The sequence below is a fragment of the Callorhinus ursinus genome, unplaced genomic scaffold (assembly GCF_003265705.2).
Source record: "Callorhinus ursinus isolate GAN/ISIS: 27379988/994484 unplaced genomic scaffold, GSC_fseal_2.0 scaffold3, whole genome shotgun sequence".
Classification (NCBI taxonomy): Eukaryota; Metazoa; Chordata; class Mammalia; order Carnivora; family Otariidae; genus Callorhinus; species Callorhinus ursinus.
The window spans coordinates 41,405,607-41,432,603 of record NW_027397065.1 but is presented as its reverse complement, the minus strand read 5'-3'; the positions used below and the strand labels follow the sequence as shown (position 1 = coordinate 41,432,603).

Below are 26,997 nucleotides of genomic sequence, written 5' to 3'. Positions count from 1 at the left end.
GCTTTTGGCTGAGGTCATGATCCCAGAGTCCTGGGATCGAGTCCCGCATTGGGCTCCATGCTCAGTGGGAAGCCTGCTTCTCCCTCTCCCACTCCCCCTGCTTGTGTTCCTGCTCTCGTCGTCTCTCTCTCTGTCAAATAAATAAATAAAATCTTCAAAAAAAAACAAAAACATAAGTTATGTCTAAGAAATCTTTCCAATAAGCAAAGCAAGGTCAAGGTATAGTAGAAAATACATTTGATTATTTAAATGACATCTAACACCATGATCATATTTTCTTTTATAGCTCTCTTTTCCAATATTGTTTTTCCCTCTTTAGCCAATGTTGATATTAGATTTTGCATTAAAATGGAGCATAAAATGAACCATAGATACTTGCTTTTAGGATAATTTACCACCAAGTGAATTATAAGAGCATTAAATGTAAAAGAAGTTCCTAGCAACTTTAAAAAAGTAACCACACCTTCCACCAGGCCATGAGGTTATGAGAATTGTATTATTAGGAAATATTTCTGTGGCTGCCTCTAGTATGTAGTGAGGAGGGGCTTATAAAAGCTAGATGTCAGGTGCCTGGGTGGCTCAGCTGGTTAAGTGACTGCTTTTGGCTCAGGTCATGATCCTGGAGTCCCAGGATCAAGTCCAGCATCCATTGGCTCCCTGCTCAGCAGGGAGTCTGCTTCTCCCTCTGACCCTCCCTACCTCTCATGCACTCTCTCTCTCAAATAAATAAAATCTTTAAAAAAACAAAAATAAAAATAAAAGCTAGATGTCAGAGCAGTCATCTTAAGTCACCTATAACCTTGAATACTTACCTGATACTCAGCTCTTTCATCATAAAATAAAGAGATTTGGATTTTATGAATTGCAAAATGCCTTTCTGCTTTGCTAATTTTAATTTTTAGTCTTTAATTTATCAAAGAACAAATCTTCATGAAACTATATGGTTATAAAATGAAAACATTCTTTTATTATTTTAACCTATTCAAATTCTTAATATTCAGTTCCCAGATGCCCACTATTTCATCTCTTTTACATAGCTTCTTTGGGAATAGTATCCCTTTAAACATAATGTGATAGCCAACATTCATATGAAACAAAGCTAATTTTTTTAAAAGATTTACTTATTTGAGAGAGAACATTAGTGAGAGGGGCAGAGGGAGAGGGAGAGAGAATCTCAAGTGGACTCCATGCTGAGTGTGGAGCCTGATGTGGGGCTTGATCTTATGACACTGAGATCAAGACTTGAGCTGAAATCAAGAGTTGGACACTTAACCATCTACACCACCCAGGCACCCCCAAAGCTAATTTCTAATGAATGCTTTCTTTCACAGGAAGTATCCCAAAAACATTAAAGAAATTATCATATTTAACCTTCAATAAACTCCAAGAAATTTACTTCATTGGACAGATGAAGAAATTGAGGCTCAGAAATTAAGTAACCTGTCTAACTCACATGAGCCTGGGATGTTAATGCAGTCTGTCTGTGTCCAGACCATGTACTATGAAACCCGTTCACAAGAAACATGTCCTGTGACAGTTGGTACCCTGGCCATCCCAGAGGAGAAGCTCTGTTGTTTTGGTATGGGCCATAGGTCCCCAGAAAAGCATATTTGCCTTTCTGAAATGAACAAAAAAGGAGCATGGCTAAACTTCTCATCACATTGGATCTCAATGATCAGTAAAACTTTCCAAACAATCAATTGCTGTTTGGAGTCTGCCTCAGAAAGCAGGTATTGCCTCAGAAAGCAGGTATTGCAAATCATATTTACTGATTTGGGGAGGTTTTCTGCTGGAGGTCTACTTTGTTGGCTGTGACTTGGAACATCTATAATTTATGATGCTTGATTAAGTGTGCCAATCCTTCAAATGTAGACGAATCTCATGGGGACAGGCAAGCTGAAGGAACATTGGTTTTAGTGGTTTCCTGAGATTACACAAGGCATTAAAATGAAATGATGCTTAGCAAATCCAAGCTGCTCCTTTTGGATTAACTATTAGGTTTATTGACTCTTTAAAGGAATGTATTTGGTGCTTGCTCCAAGTACTTTATCCACAGTCACTAAAACCTCTACCACACTTTCTTAAGATTTTGAAAAATCATACTTCCAATAACTTGCTTCTGGAATTAGTACGTAGAACCAGATTTGAGTTTGTAAAATCAGGATTCTAGTTCAAATTCTATTATTTAGTTAATAATATGACTAAATATTAATAAGTCACTTAATGTTGCTGCATTTTATTTTTGAAAAAGACAGAGAAGAGGAGGGAGGCAGGGAAGAAGAGAGGAAGACAAGAAGGGAGGAAGGGAGAGAGGAAGGGAGGAAAAAATACAAACAACTTATATTTATCTCCCAGGAATGGTGGGAAGATCAAATGAAGTAGATTATACTAAAGCACTTTTAAAATCCTAAAATGTGATAAAAATGTTAGTATTGGTATTATCATTGTTGTAAGTATTTACACTCAACTAGGAAATAGCCTTGGTAGCACATAATAAATTCAAAAAAATAATGGGCCATGATGCATTGTTGAAAGACCGTATCTAAACCAAACTATGGAAGTTGTGATCTGAGCAACTGTGTGATGACAAATCATACTTTTCTGTCTTGGCAAAGCAGGTAAATCAAACTTTGAAGGTAGGAAGGAACTTACATTCTGAACATCTGCATTTTATTTTAAGAGTTTTCACTCTCTAAGAATGACTTTGGCAATGACTTCCAAATGAATCAGAGAAGACAGAGTTGTCTTTCTAGCATTACTAAACTGTACTATCAGTTCTTTTATTTTTTTCCATCAAGGGAGGCAAATAGTAGCTATAAAGCCATGTTATAGGGCATCTGCATTTCCCAAGGTGAAATACCATGCTATATCCAATAAGAAGGGTATCATTTTCCATATATGAACCTTGGATCTTTATCCATTGAACATAAAACTCTTATTACATTCATACAATTAATAGCCCCCTAGTTGTTATCATACATTTAAGAGTAGATACATTTGATTCAGAAAGAAAACTACCTTTGGAAAGAGAGTAGAGTTGTGTCTTGCTTGCATTTTAGCTTCTCAATAAAATTCTTTTCAGAAATATAAACAGATATTAGCATCCAGAAGTATTAGCATCTAACAACTTCATAGCAAACTCCTGCAGACAGAACACCTTGGGAGGATTATACCCCTAAAGCTCTAAAGAATTAGCAAAGTGCTTATTCCGCCAAACTATTGCAAAATAGTCCATTGGAAAGAAGCCCACTTTCTGATAACAAAACTACCATTTTGTCAGCTTTTCTTCTGGCCTAATAGGCAATGCTGTCTTTTTTTTTCCCTCCTAGTTCTTTCCAATTTTGATTGCAAATTTAACAATTTAGCAATAATTCTTTTAAAAACTGCTTTTTTTTAACTGAAAGATTTTCAGGATTTCAGAACTAGAAGATTATATCAATCCAGTCATTACCCTCATCCCCAACCCTGTCCCCATAACACACACAGAAATGTAACTATGGTCCAGAGAGGGGTTAAAATGACATACTTGAGATCACACACTAGTATGTAGGTGAACTGGAGTTAGAATTTAGGTCTCCTGAATACTAGCCTAATGGCCTAGGATTCCTTTCTAGCACAAAGCTTTTTTGACCATCACATGATCATGTTCTTTTCAAGATATCATTACCCTTGATCTGGTGTCCATTCTGCATAAATTGAGATCATAAATGTGTCAGAGGTCTTGTAGCACCATACAAAGTTAATTTTGCATGCATGTAATGTTATTAATAGATATAATTTACTGAGATTTATTACGTGCAAAGAACTTTACTGAGCCCTCTATGTATATGAAATCATTTAATTTTTACAATTATCTTTTGAGGCTGGATACCATTATTCCTATTCTATAGATGAGAAAAATGATGATTTATGAAATCTCTCATTCACATAAAGTCCAAGCAGATATATAAGCAAGAACAATGATATGAAATTTCATATGCTTCTTATTCTATTAGTTTATATATCCAGAGTATTTTATATTCATTCCATATTTAATGTTTTAAAAGACAAGTCAGAAACTTTTCTTCTGTAATGACCACAGAGTAAATATTTTGGACTTTGTAGGCCATACGGTCTCTGTTGTAACTACTCAATTCTGCCTTTAAAGTGCAAAAGCAGATATGGATAATACGTAACCAGATGGGCCCAAGTGCATTCCAGTAAAAGTTTACTTATAAAAACAGGCAAATATTGGCCATATTTGGTTGACCCTTGCTCTAAAATATCAACAATCTTTTGGCCAACACTAGCTGAATAAAGATGTGCATGATTATCAAAAGCATGTCTCACTAAAATCCAGTTTAAAAAATAAAATACAATATATCTTTGAAGATAAATTTTATAATTATCTTTTAGAAGGGAGGATACATCTATGGAGATTAAAAACCAAATTTCCTTTTTTTTTTCAAATTCCCTTTCAATTGTGCTAGTATTCTATTTATGATAGGACTGTGACTGTATTTTTATGAAAATAAATAGAACTAAAACTAGTTGTCAAAAGATCAAGCCTTCTTTTTTTTTTTAAGATTTTATTTATTTATTTGACAGAGAGAGAGATAGCGAGAGCAGGAACACAAGCAGGGGGAGTGGGAGAGGGAGAAGCAGGCTTCCCGCAGAGCAGAGAGCCCGATGCGGGGCTCGATCCCAGGACCCTGGGATCATGACCTGAGCCGAGGGCAGATGCTTAACAACTGAGCCACCCAGGCACCCCTGATCAAGCCTTCCTTGATATATCAGTCAGAAGTCTAAATTCAGTACTGTGTAGCACATCAATACTTTAATATTAAAAAACATTCATCTAGTATAGACATTTTGCAAGTAAAAATATATATTTAAACTCATGCAAAATAGCATGGAATCCCACTCTGTTTGCTATTTAATTACAAGAAACACATTTTCCTGTCCAAGGATATATAGTCTTTTCCAACTTATGTATGTGGCATTATCATTTCATATTATATCCCCATCTACTAATGCACCTAATTTAAGTTTACCAATATTAAATAATTCACCCAGAAAGTGGTAAATTTTATTTAAGCAGAAAAAAATTTATACTCAATTTTATATATGTATGTGTGTGTCTATGTGTGTCATGGCCAAATACTATATGCTACTGACAATGCTGGACTAGTTTATAGGAAGTCTTTTCTCCTACATCTGAGCTTTTGTTTTTCCTTAAAGGCACTTCTGACTTAACCAATACAAAGGTTACAATTCAACTAAGGAGTCACTAAAATCCCCTAAAATATATGTGGCATGCTATGCTTTCCGTAAACTTTTGTAACATCTATTGGGATATTTTCCAGAAATCTCAAACTTCATGCACAACTAAACCATTTTAAGCTGAAGGATTCATCATGAAAACTAAAACTGTTCAGCCAATGTATTTAAAATGATCAAATCATTTATGAATTTAGACTACCATAATGGGGGTTGCCTTTACGGTTCTCAATCTTCGGTGATCAAGTCTGTGCATAAAGGTCATGATTAGGTTTAGTATTAAATCCAGACAAGTCTTCACTCTGAAACAGGTATCTGTAACAATAGTCACATACTTTGTCAATTACATTGCTTTGTTCTCTGGTTGTAACTGCTCTGGATATAAAATATACCCTCTTCAGCTATTTGTAATTAAATCATCCATACTTCAAGTAATGGATACCAGAGCTTAAATGTAGCATGTGGTGATGATTTGCTTACTACATCAAAAAAAATCTTTATTATTTTCATATGGTTCATAATGTGCAAGATAAAAATGCAATGTTTAATAAACAAAAAATTCTGCTTTAAATCTAAGTTTTACTCAATAAGGTTAAAGGAATAGAAGGAATCTTTAACACTATGCCTTCAGTGGTAATTCATCTTGTTTTTATGGGACCAAGTAAGTGAATCCTATGTTGGAGATTGAAATTGAAATAAAACAATCATTTTAAATGTTTAAGTTGGTTAGGGATAATAAACTGCAAGAAAGGTACATAATGTTTCTCTCTCTCTCCCTCTTCCTCTGTGTGTGTGTATATATACACACATATGTTTCCTCTCTCTCTCTCTATATATATACACACACATACACACACACACACACATATTCAAACAGGTTAGTGACACCTAAGGCACCTCACGCATAAATTGAAATAGAAATGGTACTCTGAGTTATAAAGATAAAAAACATCCTTCTCAGATGGTTATATGGCATTTATTCTTTTGGCCAAGAATCAAAAATAATCATTGGATATAAAAATCCTATTCACAATAACCATAAAAACTGTAAAGTATTGAAGAATTAATTTAACAAGAATTATGTAAGGCCAATGGGAATAAATTTAACAAGAAATGTGCAAGACTTACATGTAGAAAACTATAAAATTTTACTGAAGGACATAATAGAATATGTATAAATGGTGAGACATTGTATGTTTTTCATTAGAAAGAACCAGTATTGTTGAGAAGTAAATGTTCCTCCAAATTTCAAAGCAATTACCATCAAAATACTGGTTGCATTTTTTTAACTTGCCAAAATATAAAGATTGTATGAAAGTATAACTACCTCAGTGTTTAAGTATAAATAAATAGAAACATAATGAGGGGAGATTTGCCTTGATATTTAAGGTTAGAATAATTAAAACTACATGATGCTGGCACAAAAATAGAGAGAGAAAAATATTAATAAGGCAAATTACTGAGTAAAAACATAGACTTAAGAACACATGAGATTTCCTGTATGATAAAGACAACATTTCAAATTATAGGGCAAAAACAGATTATTTCATTAAATTTTACTGTCACAACTATGTATCCAGCTATCTACCTATCTATCCTATGGATAGTCCCATTTCAGAACTTACCCAAAAACACATTTCAAATGGAGTCAATATTTACATAAAATATTGAAGTGAAAAATCACATAAAATATTGAAAGATCATTTGAACATTCTTTTAAAATCTTGGGGTAGACAAGACTTCAAAGTCTGAAAACCAAGACCAAAAACCATAACATATTTTAGTAAATACAAATATAAATCTTCTGGATACTAAAGTATATTATTCACAAAGTTATTACATAAGGAAATATGTTTATAATGTGTAATAAAGGGTTAATACCCTTAATATATAAGAAGTTCCAACAAATCAAAATGAAAAAATGAATTCTCAAATAGAAAAAAAAGATATCGATAAATGACAGGAAAAGCCAATTTGGAGAGAAGAAATACAAATGTCCTATAAACAAAAACAGTATTTGAGATAGTTATTTTGCAATAAAAAATTTAACCAATCAAGGAAATTACCAATGTCACATATTAGGTTGGCAAAGGTAGAAAGAATGAACACACTGAGGGAAATACCCAGGAATGCACATGGAATTCTCATACACTCGTGGTATGAACATAAATTAGCACCTAAAGGAAACACAGTTTTGTTATATGTATCAATACCTAAAATCTACTGAAGCTCTGGCTTCCAGTAATCTCATTTCTAAGAATTTACCAGGGGAGATACTTTTATAATTGCATCAAATATGACCACACATGATGGTTTAATATAGTTTGATTTATGATAGTAAAAATCCCCCAAATAATCATAATGTCTATCAACAGGAGTGATTTAATAAAATCAATGAAATTCTGCAATCCTTCAGTACTATGTTGTAGAAAAATTTTAGATGTCATCAAAAGACGTTCACAAAATATTAAGAGCAGAAATCATAAAACATGATGCCTGATACTATCTGATTCTTTTTCACGTACATCTCAAGACGTCTAGAGGTTCAGTGACCATTTTGCTAACAGTATTTATATCTGGGTGATGACATTTTAATAGGTATCTTCACTTTTAATTATAGCTTACTAATTTTTCTATAATGGACAGAAACAAGTAATAAAAACAATTCAAGTTAAAAAATGGAAAAATATTTTTTAAAAATGGGAGAATATTAAGAAAATTATATAACATAAATTTGCCCACTTTACAAAATAAGCATAACAAACAGCTGGAAGTTACCTTATATCTTTTATTTAATTTCCTTGATTTCCAAATATAGAAACTCTGAACAGGAATTTTATAGGAGGTTTTATCATCAGTGACAAATTCAGGACAAATTCAGAACTTCCCAGTCTTTGCTTTTGATGTAAGTACTGAGTTTTTCACAGTAACTATAGAAATATTGTCTTAAAAAAATGTAATAGCATACTTTAGCCCAAGGATTGCTTACTTTTAAAAGAAATCCAGAACTTAATAATTTTATATATGTGTATAAAATTAGACATATAAAATATACATACCTTAATTTTATTCTTAATTTTTATCAACCCAGGTGTATATTTGATAAAGTAGAAAAAAAGAAATTAGAAACATTTTAAGCCACATGTTTTTCTCAACCTTGAAGAGCACAAATGTATTCAAACTGAAGTCTTTTAGGTTGACCTTGAAATACATCACAATTATTATTTCACACAAACGCTAATCATCATTTTACTGAATATTCTGAGACACTCAGATACTGAGATAGGTACTACCTCATTAAAATAACAAGTAAGATATCAAGGGCTGATATTTTCTTGGTTCTGAAAGTCATAATATTTAATCAAAATCTAATTTTGTTCTTAATTCTCAAGATTACCATAACCTTTTTTCAGAGTAGATTTTTGTTTCAAGTAAGAATTGAATTCATTCTTCAGTGATGAAAGATGATTTATAATAGCCAAGAAAAAAGTAAATAATAATCTTCAATTTACCCACAAACTCTAATAATGCCGACATAGTGAAAATTACTAATTTAATTGATCTCCCAATGAATTAGACTGCCTACTTTTGTGTATTACAGATTTTATTCCTTATGTTCTTTTTATTTTATTTTTGTAGGTTTCCCAAAAGTCATCTGGGATCTGGAATGTGCACTATTAATGATCAACCTGGGAGATTATGATAGAGGCAGCCCCATTCAATTTTTTCAACTTCCTTTTCCTTTAATGTCAGAAAAACACAAAATAAATGGGATAGGGAACAAATCAGGCTCGAATTCCAGTTCCAGCACTTTCCAGCTGTAACATAAGGAGGGCTGTATTGTCTTGGTTCTAATAGGTTCTAACTCACAAAAATCTAACCCAGAGTTTATCCATCTGTAAAATGTGGTAACACTTCTTATTTCATAGAGTTTTTGAGAATTAAATGTGAAAACATTTAAAAATTAAGGTTTCTCAAAAAATGGTAGTGACTTTTAGTAGTGTCATTGAGTAAAATAAATATATCCCAGTTATATGTCAAAGGCAATTTCTCAACTCCTGTTTTTCATTGACCTTTTTTAATTAAAATACTTATTAACTATCAAATGCTTAAAAGAACAGAGAATCCACGTGCACTTTGATATTGTTGACTTCATATCATGTAAATTCAAAAAGACAGTCCTTAATTATACATACATTCTTACATGGTAAATCTTTGTTGCATACTTTACACATATAAATATTCATTTATAGTAAACAGGACCCAGCAACTATGTAAGAAAGGCCTTCTATTTCTCAACTATTGAAAACACATTACACAGTCCTCAAGAAGAGCGGCACATATGTCTATTCCTCTTTTCCTCTCCCTCTCTGGGTCTATCTTTGTCTCTCTCTCTCTCTTTAAAGCTCAGATTTAAGTAGTATTTGATTTAATCAGGTTTTATTCCTGCCATGATTGCACAACAGCAACAACAAAATGGGAAACCCAGAGCTCCAGGATTGTGGCTATTTTTTTAATTATGAGGTATTTTGTCCAAATCTGGGAATTTAAAACTAGGACATATCTATAGCATTGCCACTTGGACTCAAGTATCCTAAGTAAAGAAAGTTCCATTAAAAACAAATTTCCACCTAAGTGGTGGTGACGATGTAACTAAAAAGATAAAGCCATTTTAAAATGTGACTCTCAAAGCTTGTTCATTAAACAGATAGGAAGAATTTTCTGGTCTGTTAGAAAATGTGCAATTAAGATATGAAAATGAGAGTTGATCTTTCTGAGTAACCAGAAAATAATATATTTGTCAGAAAATATTACTTTGTAGCATTAAAAAAAAGCAGTTGGCAAAATGCTTTTATTCAGATTTCTTACAGAACAGAATTTGGTCTCCAACACCTAAAGTTTAAAATAAAGCATCTGAAAAATCTGAAGGAAATGAGGAAAGTTGTGTTTTTCATATACTCTGTAATTCTACAGATCTTTCACCTGTAAATTTGGCAAGTACTTAAAATATTTTGACTTTTAGAGTAACAAAGGTATCATTCTCTAATGAATTCAGTTAGAAAAATGGCTTGCCACACAGGCATGCTAATGTGATTCAAGCAAACACTTTAAAGCATTCTTCCAACACATAAGCCAGATGCAAATTTACACAGCCTAGCAGATCAGTCCCACCAGTGTCAAAAGAGTGTTGGCTTAACAGTGCTTGAAAGAGGAATGGTTTACACAACTGATTGATGGTAGAACGCTTCAAGAGATCTTCAGTCTATTAACTCAAACACTCATTTGGAAAAAGAAATAGAAATAGGTATTTACAAAATAAGTTTTGAAGTTTCTCTGTAGGTCAAAGAAAGCAAACAGAAAAAGTACTTAAATTTCATATTTTGGAGCACACAATATGTTCAACAGTGGTTAAGTTTGCAGAATGGCGATTAGATTTTACAACACAATAATTGGCACCTACTCACTTGTATTTAAAACTCTTGACATCTCTGCTTATTTTATGATATTCCTTAAAATGGCCTATAAATCATTTCTTTAAAGATTAATGTTAAAAATATTTCTTGAGAAATCTACAGTTGATGTAATGTTAGCACTCTCACAAAATTGGACAATTTTTTAAGATTATCTTTGCAGAATTGTTTAAAAGCTGGCTGTGTGGCTATACCGTCCTTTGTAAAATCCAGTTAACTTATAGTCCTAAGAAGCAGGAATATTCAATAATTATTTTAAAGTAAAGTCTCCCTCCTGGAAGGGATGAACAACACTCTCTAAAATACTATTTGCCCGATGTTGATGCTTTAAAAATTGGAAAGTAGGAATAAATAGGACTGTTTCCACAAAAAAAAAACCCAGTCACCTTTGAATTATCTATATTACAAGCCATACTATCCAATATTTCTCCTTAACAGAATAATAATGCAGAATAAAACAGCCTTTAATTTCCATTATTATTCACTCTATTTCTATTTTCATGGAAAATGCAAAACCTAACCCAGTGTTAGATGAGCATGAGATAAAAATATAACTTTATATGCATTTTATGAAATCCTCTTAAAATTCCTGTTTTGTGGGGCATCTAGGTGGCTCAGTGGGTTAAGCATCCAACTGTTGGTTTCAGCCCAGGTCATGATCTCTAGATGGTGGAATGGAGCTCTGCTTCAGGCTTTCCATGCACAGCATGGAGTCCGCTTGAGATTCTTTCCCCTTCCTTCTCCCTTCCTCCTTGCTCTCTCTCAAATAAATAAATAAATAAATAAAATCTTACAAATAAACAAATCTCTATTTCCAGTATGTTTGATAGTGTACATTATATATTAGTGCAGAGATAAATAAATACACATTTACTGAACAAGTCAAGTAGACAGATTAAATTCTCATGATGCAACCATCATTTCTATCTAAAATAAAAAATAAGGGGCACCTGGGTGGCTCAATCAGTTAAGTGTCTGCCTTTGGCTCAGGTCATGATCCCGGAGTCTCAGGACTGAGTCCCACATCGGGCTCCCTGCTCAGCAGGGAGTCTGCTTCTCCCTCTGTCCCTTACCCCACTCATGCTTTCTCTCTCTCTCTCAAATAAATAAATAAAATCTTTAAAAATAAAATAGCTGAGTGAAACACGGCTTTTAAAAACGACCTATTTAATTTTAAAAACTTCATGGAAAAGTCTGTAGATAAACATTTTAAAAAATGTTTTTGATTTGATGGTCTTGTACCAATTAGGCACTGAATTATTGATCTTTAGAGGAAAAATCTCAAGATGCTTAATCATTGAGGCGTTAGGTTTAAGCATATACTTCCAGAATTGTAATTAGGCAGCCATAAATAATTTACAGGAAGCTATTCAGTGGCATTGTTGCTATATGTAAATTTGCAATACTACTATTACTAACTACCAATTAAATAGCTACCTTTCTAAACAAGGAATAGCCAAATCATATTACCCTGAAATGTGTATTAAAATATCAGTATTTCTAATTTTTTCAAACATCTTAAAACTAGTTGATGTAGCTATTATTAATTTATTCATAGTATCAAACACTGTGCTAGATGCTCATCCCTACCCCATTTCACAATCTTTGTTTCAACTTTTGTTCTTTCTAAATATTTTCATCATCTGGAACAATAAAATTAGTGTGAAGGCTCCAAAGGACATTTTATAAAAATAAAAATCAGATCTGGAAAATGTTTTTCAACTTCCTCATACTTCCTTTAGCATCGCCTGCCTTCTACTTCAGTCTTTATGAAGATGCTTAAGATTCTCTCATCACGTCAGAGCATCCACTCAAGAATTTCCAAGGTCTCTTCTGCATAGCTGTCAAGGTCCTATGGAATTAAGCTTCACCCTACATATTCATACCCTACATATTCATACCCTACATATGCACCCTATCATTCCAATCCACTCACATTAGCTGTAAAATCTTACAAATTATATAATCCGTCTTGTTCTTAATTTCTGCATTTGTAAAAGAAGGTGATAATACTATTATCTAGCTCATAGGATTTTTGTGAACATTAAGTGAGATAGTCATACACACCCTAAATTTAAATTTTTGCAATATTACTATTGCTAATATGAAATGACTTTCTTCATGTTTTCTATACCCTACTGCCCTTTCCCACAGAACTGTTCTTATTTTCCATCTATTTAAATCACACTGATCCTGTTAGTTCAGTTCAACTCTCTCTTTCATGAAGTCTTCTACAAATCCCACCCACTCTGACCACTGAGCTCTTTATTGTTGCAAAAACCCACATTATAACTAGAGGCCAGTCAGTTGTTGTAAAATTCCTTTATTAGTGATTATACTGGCTTCCAACTTCACTATAAAATTAGTGTTCCTCAAACGGTGCCCTTCAGATAGTATCTGTGTCAGTCATGTAGAAAGCTTTTTAATATGAAGATTCCTGAAGCCCATCCCAGACCTACTGAGTTAGACTCTAGATATGGGCCTTAAAATATGAATATTAATACTAGACTCAGATGATTCTACTGCACAGAAAAGTCTGAGGATCACTGTAAAAATTTGATTCTCAAATTTTTATTTTTATTTTTCTACCTGAAAGACACACCACTCTCCTCTCCCACCATCTGAAATATTCTTCTTTCCATATACCCTCACCCCCCACTTCAGGCAATAAGATTAAGCTTTCTTGACTCTAGACTTAGCCCCTGTGTAAGAACCATTTCACATCCTTCCACAATCCAGCTTAATTGGCATAGTGCTTCTTAAGTTAGCACTTAATAAATATTTTCTTGTAGCTTGATGTCCTGCAGTCCTTCAACTACCCCTTCAAAAAATTCATCCAATCCATATCTGTTGAGCATCTATTAACTGTCAGGCATTGTGGTAGGTACTGTCCATGCATCTCTGATCTTCTTCTATGGCTTACTTTTGTGTGTTACTTTTCTAAGATATATGTAGATTCACCTTTAAAATTCATTAATTGTTGCTATTGTGTTAGGAGAGAAGTTACATCTTCAATTGCCAATTACTTCTAAGTTAAGACCTCTTGGCAAGTAAGTGGGAGGTAAGTGCCAAATTATAGAGCAAGGAAAAATGAGACTTGGCAATAAAAATGCCGATAGAATGTTAACAAAATGAGGACCAGCAAGAGCCAATGGGCTAAAGACATTCCTATATTTTTCCATATAAATAGGGACAGGATAATATAAGCCCATTTCTCTCCTTGTTTAATAAAATATGTATTTTGTAAATAAAATGCACAACTGGAAACAACATATAAATCTTGTGTTTGTGGGCACCTGGGTGGCTCAGTCAGTTAAGTGTCTGCCTTCAGCTCGGGTCAGGATCCCTGGGTTCTGGTCCCATGTCAGGCTCCCTGCTTATCAGGGAGCCTACTTCTCCCTCTCCCTCTGCTGCTCTCCCCTGCTCATGCGCACTCTCTCTTTCTCTCTCTCTCGCAAAAATAAATAAATAAATACTAAAAAAAATCTTGTGTTTGTGTCTTTTAAAAACTCATAACCATCCTTCCTCTTATTCCTCTTTTAACTGTTTCTAAGTATTTTTGTCATCTGAAAAATGTAAGTTGATTTTGGAAAAACTGAGTAATATCAGAATAGAAACAGAGTAAAGAGTGGCTGTGTAAACACGAGTCAAGTTGATTTATAAGTTTTTTAAAAATTTCTATTTATATGCTATTTAAATCCAGTTCTCTATTTTGTATATGATTTATATATTATTGTTAATGGTGCATAAGTAAAAGTAAATATATTTTCAAATAATTGATAGCTAGAATTATGACTAATAATCTATAAAATGTATTTTTAAATTGTTTTTTGAAAAAATACAGAGTGAATAAAAAATAAAATGTCAGTATATTCACGTGTATGTTTGTAAGATCATGGAAAAATACACATCAGTTCACATTAGTGGTGAACTGATGAGTATTTTTTTTAAAGGAAGCATAAGTCTGATACTCATGGTATATTAAGTGAAAATGTAAACTATAAAATTTTCTCTACAAAATAACTGCAATGTGTCAAATATGAATAAGCAAATAGACGAGAACTAGAAGGTAATATACACCAATTAAAATACAGTTTTAATGAAGTGATGGGGATGTGGATAATTCTTGCTTTTGATGTTTGTCGGCATTTTAAAATTGGTTTTGTCACAATGTACCACCAAACATAAATGAAAATCGTGATTAAGCAAAAGATTATTGAGAAACATCTCAATGACAAATCTCTTTTCTCTTTGGTTGGAGATAAAACCATAACACCATTCTTTATACCAATGGTTCTCAACTGGAGACAATCGCCTCACCCTACATGACACATTTAACAATTTCTGGAGACATTTTTGGTTTTCACAATAGCAGGAGTACTTCTGGCAGCTAATAGGTAGAGGTGAGGATGCTGTTTTACATCTTACAACACACATGACAGTCCCCTAAACAACAAAGAAGTTTCTGGTCCAAAGTGACAATAATGCTGAGGGTAAGAAATCTTGCTATAGAATGATCACAAAACAAATCAGTGTCCTTCCCCAAAATTAATATACACACACACTCCTCCCATATAGCTAGGAAAAACACTTTGACTTCCATTCTTAAAGGAATTCCCATAACCATTTAATTATTTGAGTGGGGGTTGAGAGGAGTGCACGGAAATACCCATGATGCACTATAATATGAAATCTGAGATACTTCCTTAACCTGCTTTCTCTTGCAGAGTAAGCCCATAATCATATCTTTATTTCATGCCATAGTTAAGCAAGAGCATTGTTCAGGGTATCCATAAAGTCACAGCAAAATAACTTTTCCTGAGTTAACCAAAAAAAAATAGATTTATAAACTGTAATATCAAGTGGCATAGATGTTTAAAAATAGGTAAGTCTTCTAGAGATATAATCTTTATAATGAGTCTCATTGATACTACATGGGATGGAGGAAGGAAAGATCTGGGAAGAAAAAAAAATTCAACTACCTTTAAGAGAATTATTTGTAGGAGCAATTTATCAGAAATCAGAAAAATGTGTTCTCAGTGCAAAAAGTTCAATTGAAAATGAGGTCTTTATAATAAAAAAATAAGGGAAAGGATATGGTCTTTTCACATAGTGTCCACCCACATCTCATAATCACTGAGTTTATGGTTCTTAAACATATACCAGCCAGTATTTTCTGACAATAATTGGCTTTAATGGTTATCTGACAGATTCTTCTGGAGCAACAAGAAAATTATTAGACAAGTTAAAAACAGTACCCATTCATAATGAAATAAATTATGGCACAAGAATTATCCTGGATTCTTCAAGATATTATGTAAATCTTCCTTTATTGCATGGTTTGAATTATGCTCAATAGATATAATTTAACATATAAGTTTCTCAAGGATGGGGACCATTTCTTATATTTAATATATACTGAATAAAGTACCTACTCGGAATCACTTTAATAAAATTGAGATTTTTTTTTTAAGGTGGAGAGAGTGAGTAATATCTTAGGAAGGATTAGTTTATCCGGTCTATCCACTGTTTCAAAAAAAAGAATAAAAACAAACACTACAACAAAAAGGGTCCTCAAGGAATGAAAATTATTTTTTTTTTCAAATGAGGCCCTGCTACATTTAAAACTGCAGTATAATCGTATGGCTAAGATTAAGGGACATGAAATCTGTCATTTACTAGCTGTGTGACCTTGAACAAGTCACTTAACCTCTCTGGGCCTCAGATTCTTCTTTTGCAAGTATGTTGATGGTAGCCATCTCACTGTTTTTATAGGAAGATTGGATGAGATAATGTAAATCAACAGGATACTTACGTGAGTTAAAAACTCAACAAGCATTAACTATAATTATTTTATTATATTAGTGTTATGATGACAATGAAAAATGTTGGGTACCGTACAAGAGAGGGAGAGGGGTAGGAGAGTGGGAAGAAGAAGAAGAAAAAGAAGAGAACATGACAGCTTGCTAAAAGCCGGGTAGGAGGGTTTCTAAGCATAATTTATTTAGAATTAAGTGTGCCTGTGGCCAGTGAGTGTTCCCATACCCTTCACCGTGCTTCATGCTTTCTGGCTATCCTTCCGTGTGTCCCAGGCAACCTCACTTACTTACCCATTCTCCACAGAGGCCAATTTTAACCTCCTCTATTCTCAACAGAAAGTGTTTCCCATGTCAGAGAGAATAGAGAGGTCTTCCATAAAGCCACCTTGTCCTGCCACCTGACCAATTCCTTGTGTTGTATCTGCAAACTACTCCCCTCTAAAGGAAACTTCTCCAAATTATGGGCTTAACTGACTGAGCCACCTAGGTGCCCCACTTTCTTCTTTTTGAAACTCTCTTGTGCCTCAGCTTCCAAAACATTTATCTGCAGGTTTTCTTCCTAACTCTCTGATTGCTGCTTAGCTACTTATTAATCTTTGTGGACTCCTTTTCAGCATTACTCCACTTAAATTACAGTGCTCACCAGATCTCCATTTGTCACTTTCCCTATTTAATTGTACCCATTCATACTGTTTAAGTACTACTTACATGCTGACAATGTCCAAGTTCATCTCTCTAGTCATGACTTTTTACATAGCTCTAAACCTATATTTTCCAATCTCCATTGGGAGATTTCATGTCTGTAAAAAAGTCAACATATCCCAAACTGATTGCCCTGTCTGTCCATATGCCTAATCCTACACCCCACCTCCCACTTGGCAGCCCTTTCTGCGTCCTCCATATCAATAAATGGTGCCATCAGAAATTTGGGATTCACCAAGTCCTTTTGCTTCTACCTTGTAAATGCCCCAGTTTTATATCTTCTCTTTTACATCCCTTTCTCAATTCATCAATTCTTCCTGTATTTTTGCAATGAGTCTTCATCTTATCTCCCAACTTTAGATTTTGCTTAACTCTGTATTTCAGAAGCATCTTCCTGAAATGTGAATCTATTCATGCAATTCTCCTATTCACATCCTTTCATGGGTCCCTACAGTCTTCGAAACAAAATTTAAACTCTTCAGAAAGGTGCAAAAATGGTCTTTATTGGTTGATCACTGCCTATGATCTCAATACCAGCTCTTATCACCTCCTTACTCCCACTCCCAACTCCAGCCATTTAAAGCTACTTGCAAATCCCTAACCCATTTATCTTTCCTGTGTTTTTTTCTTCTATGTGCCATTGTTTCTGCTTGGAACATCTATCCATAGCCCTCTAGCCCCATCTTCACCTAGTAATTACTATGTAATATCTCAGTATTCTGTATTCCCAATATACCCTGTGTATTTCCTCCTTCATTTATAATCCTGCATTGTGATTCTTTCTACATTAAAGAGTGAATGCCTTGAATTTGAGGCCTCTGAGTCTATGCTCTGTTTCTCCACATACCAGTACAGTGTCTAGTGAATAATAACAAATTGTTGCTATGAAAACAAAATAGTTCACGCAATATTTGCGACATTCACCAGGAATCAAACATCCAGCCAACCATTGTGTATAGAGCAAAATCACATGGGGAGATACACTATAATTCTGTCTATATGCAGTTTGTAACATGAATTAGGAAGCTAGAATGAATATGTAACATATATAGCAATTTGAAGTGGCAAATACCAAATGAATGGTGAAACCAACAAGTGACAAAGGAACCCATGGGAAATACACACCACTAGGTACTCAATTGGCTGCTCATAAAAAAAGTTTTAGAGAAAAGATAAGTATAATTATAGTAAGAGTCTACAGAAGAATTAAAAATAGTGAACACCTAGATGCTAAGTCTCATGAGGTCAGGAGACAAATCAATCTTGTTCATTGCTCTGTCTCCAAGGTCTAACAACATGGCTGAATCATAGTAGCTAACTAAGCATTTGTGTTGAATTGAATTTTAAACTGTGCATCTGGTGATGCAAGAAAACATCTGTTTAAAAAAAACAGCACTTTTTCTCTTTTGCCATTCCATAAAAAGGTAATTTGTGTGTGTGTTTACTAGAACTATTTCCTCAAAAGTGAAATATTGCTTCACTCTTTGGTTGGCAAATGTGTTGTTTCAAGATGGAGAAGTATCTGCTTTAAATGAAGAGAAAGCTATTTCGGTCCATAATTCTCAGAGCCAATTTTGGATCTTAAAATGCACTTTTCATCAAAGAGTCTTAACAAAAAGATTCCTGCCAATGTAACCAAGACATCTAAAAATATTTAATTCTAAAGCCAAGCTTTCCGTTCAGAAGCATTGTAATTGAAATCACATTCTTCCAGAGACCTAGCATTGGGCCAATAGTCACCTGAGTAAGCTACCATCCTCACCTTCATGAGTAGGACCTCACAACTGCATGATATTTAGGAATTCTGCATTTTCCTTACATTTATGCTGGATTTCCAGTTTTCCAGGAACTTATTTGTACTCAACAGAGCTATTATACTAAACCAACGAACAACACATATAACTTTGAGTTGAAGTCAATTTAACATGTCCCCTCTCATTTCAAACAAAAAAAAACCTGAGACCTGGTAATATAATTATTGACCTAAGTACATTTAGGGCACAGCTCGAGTAGCAAAGTCTCTTGAGGGATAACCTGTTATTCAGTCTTCCACATAAGCTATGTTCATGGAACATCAATACTTTCACATATATTGTTTTATTAATTCTAGTGTGTAGTCACCTGAGATAGGTAAAATGGGATTATTCCTCCCCTGTAACAGGTGAGGAAATTGAGCCCCATCTGTCTGTGAATTCCCTCAGGATGACTGAGCAGCAGAAGCAGAACTAGTATTCAAGACTCTTGACTTGGTTCAGATATTTCTATTATTGTCATTTACCAGGAGCATCAAATTGACATGGGTCTTTTCCTTTGGTACAAATGAGTCATTTACAATCTAAATGGGCTGGTGTCTACCATCCCTCGAAGGAAGATTTACTATAGTAAAAGACAGTTACAATTACCAGAGTTTGCAGGTCACAAAAGATAATGAGGCGAAAATATATATGTTAATTAATTTTGAGGTTTCATTTAAATAATCAATCATTCTTTCAGAACTAAAAATAATCAAAAGATACTAGTAATTTTAGACCTGTATACAGGGGGCAATATGCCATGAACATATTCTTTTTTTTTTCTTTACACACCAGTGATGAAATTTCCCATCTGTTGCTTCAAATCAAATAAGCATACTTAAAAATAACATACATTGCAAAAACTTTTCTTTGAAGGATTAAAGTCACTCTGATTGTTAGCTGAAATAAGTGTTAATTTTTCAACAAGTAAAAATGTGTCTGGACAAGTCCACATGTGTTAGCAGTAGGCTAAGAAAGGAATCTGGCATGGGATTCTTAACACTTGGTTCTAATCATTAATGCTGCAGTACTGGCCTATTTACAACCTGATATTTGTTTTTGCACTTTCAACATCCCGTGATTTTTCAGCAACAGTAAATAGCTTTTAGAGATGACACCTCACCTTAGCTGGTGTCTATATTTTGACTAGCAGGTCTTGGCACTGTGTCCAGTTCAGATGCCTCTCCAAAATGTTGCATGCAGGTAAAAGGTGAACAAAACTTAAGGAAGAAAAAAAAAAAAACACCACTACTCTAAACAATTGGGGGCTATAACACATCTAAGTTCTTAGCTGACCTATCACAGCAACTTCTAATCTTCTTATCATTGTCTGTTTGGATTTTATTCCCTAATTTTTCCATAGAATACCATTTTGTGATGTTGTTATGTAAAAAACAACATAAATAAAAGGCAAAAGAAAGGAGTCTAATTTAACCTCATATAGGGCACACAGAACCATACCTGATTTCTATATCATTTTATTTCTAGCAACATAATTTATATTTAAGTGTTTGGGACTTGGGAGGTACCCACATTAGGACATTTTAAAATTGTTATGGTAAAACTCCAAATTTAAATCAATGAAACACCTCCATAATCCCACAAAAGTGAATATTTGTGTATCTGAGAAATTAGTTTCCCTAGGAAGACGTATTCTCTTGAAAACAGGGGATTTTCATAATGTGTGGGAAATCGGCGGTTCTGAATCACCCAATATTGTCTCAGTCTGTGTTTGTATCCTATATATCAAAAACGTCTCCAATAATTAGAATGTAAGAAGATACACACGACATTAAAATATTGCTGAAACTTGAATATTCCCTGGAGTAGTCGTGACATGTTTTATAACCTTGTGATACCTCAGGATTATCAAAACTGTGTTTGGAGAGGGTATAGGGATAAGGTTGGTTATTTGAGCTTGCTCTCTATTCGAATTCTGAGAATATGAAAATTTGCATTATGTTGAGAGCATATCCACTATGTAGTATTTTGTTTCTCTTGAGTTAATTAATAAGTGTCCTAACTTTCAAGTCCTGGTGGCTGACTTAGAAGTGTTTTGCATAAAACTTTACACACGACATCCTCTTCTTTAAATAGTGCATTTCATTTCTAGGAAGAACCATGCCACAACACAGTCTTCTGAAATGTGCTGTGTGCCTTCAGTATTGAAAGTAATACTTGCATGTTACATTCAAATGTGGCCTTTTTTTTTTTTTTTTAAGATTTAGACAGCGAGAGAGGGAACACAAGCAGGGGGAGTGGGAGAGAGAGAAGCAGGCTTCCCGCTGAGCAGGAAGCCCTATGTGGGGCTCGATCCCAGGACCCTGGGATCATGACCTGAGCTGAAGGCAGACGCTTAACGACTGAGCCACCCAGGTGACCCTCAAATGTGACCTTTCTAAAGAGACTTTTCCAAAGGAGAAAATTTCAAAAACACCGAGTAGAAAAGTCACTGGAGAAACAAGCAGCCCAAGTAATCGGGGTATCTGGGACACTTTTCATTGTTTTGTATGTCTGCAGTGTCCCAACATGGGCAGCAGGGGGCGCTCCTGCATGAAGCAAAGCCCCCACAAGTGTCCCTGGTCGAGAATACTGAGGCTTTTTCTCTTAGCATTTGCCCCAAGTCCAACGAGGTAGTCAATGAGGAGTGCTGTTGTCCATAAACTGTACAAGCTTAGAACATGCGGTGAATAACATTGCAGAAGTGACTGACTAGGGCACATGGGTCTGAGCTTGCCTTTAGAAAACAGGGTGACCAATTTTTGTTATTTTGGTGGGCAGCAGACATTAAAAGAGCTGGTGAACAATTGGGGGAGGAGGTGATTGCCATCAGTTGTAAAGAGGCCATCTCTGAAAGCAACAAGTGGACATCTGTATCCCAGGGTCATTTATTCAGCCTCTTTGTGACAGTTTAGGTTGCAGGTTATATTCCCTGTGAAATATCAAATCAAAACCCTTCCCTCTTTTCCCGACCCCACCCCAAACTCAGAAAATCCTTGATGATCTGGTTTCCCACTAAACCCTAGGAAATGTGGTTTCTGCAGGGGATCTTCTGCATGTGGCTGTGATTTGCACGTGAATTATGATGCATTTTACTTGCTCTGTACCAATTCCTAAGTATCCAAACCAGGTTGGAAAAATCGTTAGGGACCAAAAGCAAAGGCTTTGAAACTTCAAACACAGTGGGCTCCAAAGCAAAATCCCCAGTCCTCACCCCCACTTCATACACATACTCATGCATACACCACCCCCACCAAACGGCTCCTTTCTACTTCCCGTCCCCAAATGAAGGTCTGTGGAGACACAACCATAAACCTTAGTACTCACCATATTGACTTCGGAAACCATATCAATGCTGGCGATGTCAATGTTCATTCCCACGGCCACAGGGGGACCTGCGAACCAAGATAGCCAGCCATGTGATTTCTCAGAACTTCATTCATTCTCAACAAGAGCTGTCCCTGGGCATGGGGTATTCTGCCCCAAATTCCTCCCCCACTGCTCATCCTTATATTCTTCACTTCTCCACTCCTTTTTAAAAAAGAGTGCTCTGCACTCCTCTAGGGAATGCTCTATGGAACATGTACACACGTGCCCTCCTGGGAGAGGGATTCCAATTCTATCTACATAGGTAGATGTCTCAGTATGAGAAAACACACAACTCACAGAAGCCGGAGGAACCTGTCTAGCCCGAGGGAATTTTTATATATTGCACTAAAACCCCCTCCTCCTCATTCTTTCCCACTCCCCTTCGGAGCGCGCAGGTTTTAACTCTTTGAGCTTCGTAAGAGTCTAAAGCAAAATTAAACGGGCATATCAGTGTATCTAAGGCTGTAGCAAGAGGTCCCTAGCCCTTCTCCCACTTACCCTCCCTGCCTTTTAGCCCTCCCCAACCCCTTCCCTCCCACCGCCACAAACAGTGGGGCTTCCAGGACTGGATAACATCCAGACATCAGCCACTTTAAACCATTGCCAGAACTCTTCCAAAGTAGGCGGGCACAGGGGATTAATGTCACTTTTCAACCAATTGCCTGCACATTTTGTTCTCAAAAATGTTCACGATGGCCTCCAGTAAGCCAGGTTCTCTAGGCACACCATTAACTAAACTTAAGAGGTTTGTATCTCAATGAAGCAAAGACGGCGAAGCAAGGGATCTCAGCAGTGAAGCTAAAGAACAGCAGTCACCTATACACTCTAAGAAGGTCTCATTGAAAGACCGTCTAACTGCTGGATAGCAACAAATCGGCTTAAGTTTGGATCACTTTCTCAATATGGTAACACAGAGACACATTCGATATACCACATGCAGCCAACAATGAGGGAGAGGGAAGACAGCGAGCACAAAGCTCACAAGACAGCTTAGGCTATAGCAGGGCTGTTTCTTATTTCCAAGGCAACCCCATTACCTCCAAAATCTGGTCTCAGACGAATGTCATAGCCTTTCAGGAGTCTATCCACTGTCTCTTTAACCAGCGACATATTACTAGGGTCATTGACACTAAAGAAAGAAAAGACAATAAACAGGCATCAATAAGGCAGCAGGCACAGCGTCTTCAGCATCTGTCTGATCCTCACTACAGATCCCTGCTCACAGAGGTATGCAGACCGAGCCCTTCAAAGTGAAATGAAAAAGAGAAATGCTGGGCACACTTACCTCTGCGCACAGACAGCGGCGATTATTAAGGGGAATGACCAAATCCCAAAGTAGCCCTTTTTCCGGACTCTCCACATGCCTTTAGTTTTTGATGGGATTGAGGGTTTCACTGAAGAGAGGAGATCCAACTTAGACTGCCCAGTGCAGTAATTCTAATGTGAGGCGCATGCGCACGGTGTACCAAAACATCAAAGGGGCAGCGGCGGCTGCCTGGGACCGAGCAGATTTTCTGGCTAAGAAAAAAAAAAAAAATTAAAGGGGAAAAAGGAAAAACATACATATGTATAACATATACATATTTGAGGAATATAGGAAAGTCACCCCACAGGAGGACCCAGAGTAAAATCTTTGTTTTCCTTTCGTTAAGACAAAAACAACTAGAGCCTCTGGTAAGTTTTGGTAGTTCCTGGAGGCAGTTTTGCACCTCACGGGTTTTTGGGGCGTGTATGTGTGTTTCCTCTTAAATATGCAAATCCAGATAGGGAATTTAAAAGACAGCAGGTGTGGAGTGCTAGTGGAAAAGGGGTGCCTGCGATCCCACTTCTGGTATCAGCAAGCCTAGGAGGAGAGGAGTTTGAACTTTATTTCCTGGCAAATAGCATCCCCTGCGTGGGGCGAGATGTGTGCTGGAGATGGGGGTTGTGCGGTGGGGGGAGGGGGGAAGGGACGGTGGGTGCAGTAGTCAAAGGGGGAGGGAAGAAAGAAACCAATGGGAGAAGTGCTGAGCAATCTGTCGGATTTGGGGCGGGAGGGGGGTGGGGGAGTAGAGAATAAGAAAGAAACGGAAAAATAAAAAAAAGATAAAGGAAGAATAAAATGATGCCTGGTCTCTTCTAGGAGTCTAGGAACAAGCTTTTCTTCACTACTCACGAACGATTTCTTTCTCCTCCTCACCCTTTGCCCCCTATTCCCCGAGAAGAAAACCTCGGGGTCCCGGTTTCTTGCCGTGTGACGTGCCTGACCCGCTAGTTCGGATTATTTATAGAAGGAGGGGGGGGGCGAGGGGAGCAGAAAGGCAACGCTGTCTCTCCAGGTTTCGGTCTGATTCTGCACTGGGAAATTATTAGTGGGGAGGGTGGGGTTTGGACGAGGGGAGTGATGGGACGTGGGAGCGTTGGGAACGCCGGTGGCTGGCGCCTGACCCTGGGTGCCGGGGGCTAGAGGGCTGGAGCGGCGACACGGTGCAGCAAGGGCAGGTGGCCCTAGGGGGGGCGCCCCTGGCGGAACCCCCCCCCCGCCCCCTCGGAGCACGCGCAGAGGCGCGCGCACGTGCAGGCACTCTCCCAACCCGCCTCCCGCTCCTTCTTACCTCCCGGGCCTGCGCTCGCCGCCCACTGTTGCCGCGGGCGGAGCCGGCGCCCCCCGGAGCTCTGTCCCAGCTGGAGAGGGCCAGTGGCGGCTAGGGACACCTGGCTGTTCAGTGGCTGAGTGTGGCTCGGGATGGGAAAAGCCAGAGCGGTCCCTAGAAGGCGGCAAAATGAGGAAGGGGCCTAGGGACGCCTGGGGGCCCGGCGTTCTCTGTCTCCGCTCCACCTCGTCCTTGCTCCCCTTCCCAGGGCCAGGAGATACTCTCAGACCCCGAGGCTGCCTCTTCCCTCTCGCCCGAGGCTTTGCCCGGCTCCCCACCGCCACCGGGACCCGGAGGAGGCAGCGAGCGAGCTCGGCGGTTTGAGACGGAGGGAGATACTCAATTCACCGCCGAAATGTTTCCTCAGCTCGAGGGAGAGAGACGTGCCGCGGGAGCCGGGAGCTGCTACAAGGCTGGGGGGTCTGGGCGTGTGAAGGAGCCCGAGGTCAGGACGAATGCCTCTCCCGGTACTCCGGAGTTATCTTGGAACGGGGGAGGAGGGAGGAGGGGATGTAGGGCAGGTGCTCCCGCTCCCCCTTCCCCCACTCCTCAGTGAAGAACGGGAAAAGCCAAAGCCCAACCCTGCATTCTGGACCCAGAGCAGTTTTCGCTTCTAACTCCTATTGCTGATCATTGCTAACCATTAACTGAGCGTACTACTTGCCAGGAGTGCTTTATTAATTAATTCTTACGACACTCCTAGGAGTTAGCCATCACCTCAGTTTCCTCATATGGATTTAGAAACTGGCGCACTGAAGCGAAGGAACTTGCCCAAGGTCACCTAGTAGGCTAGAGGTGGAACCCGAATTGGACTAAAAAAAAAACCAGTGTCCCTAACCATTCGACTAGACAGCCTTGGCCCCCAAGTCCGAGACCATGCCGGCTGCCGGCTGCCGGCTCTCAGCTACAGCACAGCTCCCCGAGCCCGCGGAGCCCTCAGCGGCGGCGGGCGGAGCGGGAGCGCGCGGTTCCGGGCTTGCATGGCCCAAGTCTGAACAGAGGAGAGGCGCCCGCCGCCCGCGCCCGCTGTAGTGGTCTCCGCAACACGCGGGACTCCTCAGGGTCCTGGTCCCTGCCAAGCTCCTGGCCCATTTACCTCTAGACCACCTCCCTCCCTCTCCCCACCCCGCCTAGGTCAGAGGGTCATCCTGGGGCAGCTCCGGGGAATGACTCCTAGGGGAGAGTGGAGGCGGGAGGGCTTCGAGGAGGGAATCCAACAGCTCCCCTAGGAGGGAGCGCGAGCGGGAAGGGAGAGCTGTGTGCCATCACTAAGGGAGTTTCTGAATTTGAGTCAGGTAAAACAACGCCATAAACCATGCAGTTCTACAGTCTGGCGTACTGCGGGGCTCCAGGCTCATAGGAGTCCGTTGAGAGACAGACAGACAGACGGGGAGAGAGAAGGAGAGAGAGAGAGAGAGAGATAGGAAATCCGCAAGTCTCCCATCTGTAATTATTCCGGTTGAGAGTTCCAAGGACAAAATAGTGTTCCAAGGACCCATGGCAGAGGAAAACTGCCAGTTTTCCTCTCTTTTTACACTTACATACAAAGGGAATCTTTTACACAAGCTAACATATAAGGGAAAACAAAGTTTAGGTTACCAGCATTATATACAGAGGATTCCTAAATCAGTTTGAACCCCAGGTTAAGTAACTGGTGAAAACCTAGGAAACTTGTCTTTTTCTTGAAAACACCCCAAAACAGGATTTTCCGTCTGACCATTAGTTATCCATGTTGCACTTTCTGCACTGTCAGCCTCTCCTATTTGACTCCCTTCAGTTTGGGTTGAAAGAAAAATATTCAGTAAAGAGAATACCGAAAATACTGTCATCCAGCAGTAATAAAAATAGCCCAGTGAACAATTAAACAAGTACTTGTGGAAACCTTGCCCTATACAGAAAATTAAGGAAGAGGAGGGCAAAGAATTAAAATAAAAGTAACTTGCATCTCAGC

The 26,997-nt window shown here is 37.5% G+C and overlaps 1 protein-coding gene across 3 annotated transcripts in view; it reads right to left on the bottom strand.

Annotated features, from left to right (window-relative positions):
* The window catches only part of GABRB2 (gamma-aminobutyric acid type A receptor subunit beta2), a 253,324-nt gene extending 227,868 nt beyond the window's left edge, over nt 1-25,456 (bottom strand). For 2 of the 3 annotated variants that reach the window (XM_025867088.2, XM_025867089.2), the window contains exons 1-4: nt 24,569-24,696; nt 23,699-23,931; nt 23,451-23,542; nt 22,372-22,439 (exon numbers count right to left, since the gene is read on the bottom strand). In XM_025867088.2, coding sequence (XP_025722873.1) covers nt 22,372-22,439; nt 23,451-23,542; nt 23,699-23,775 — 237 coding nt within the window. In that variant the 5' untranslated portion in view covers nt 23,776-23,931; nt 24,569-24,696. Of the gene's footprint in view, nt 1-22,371; nt 22,440-23,450; nt 23,543-23,698; nt 23,932-24,568; nt 24,697-25,007 lie in introns of those variants that run through there. The other variant, XM_073890315.1, reaches the window with a different exon arrangement.
* Nucleotides 25,457-26,997: the final 1,541 nt, after the last annotated feature.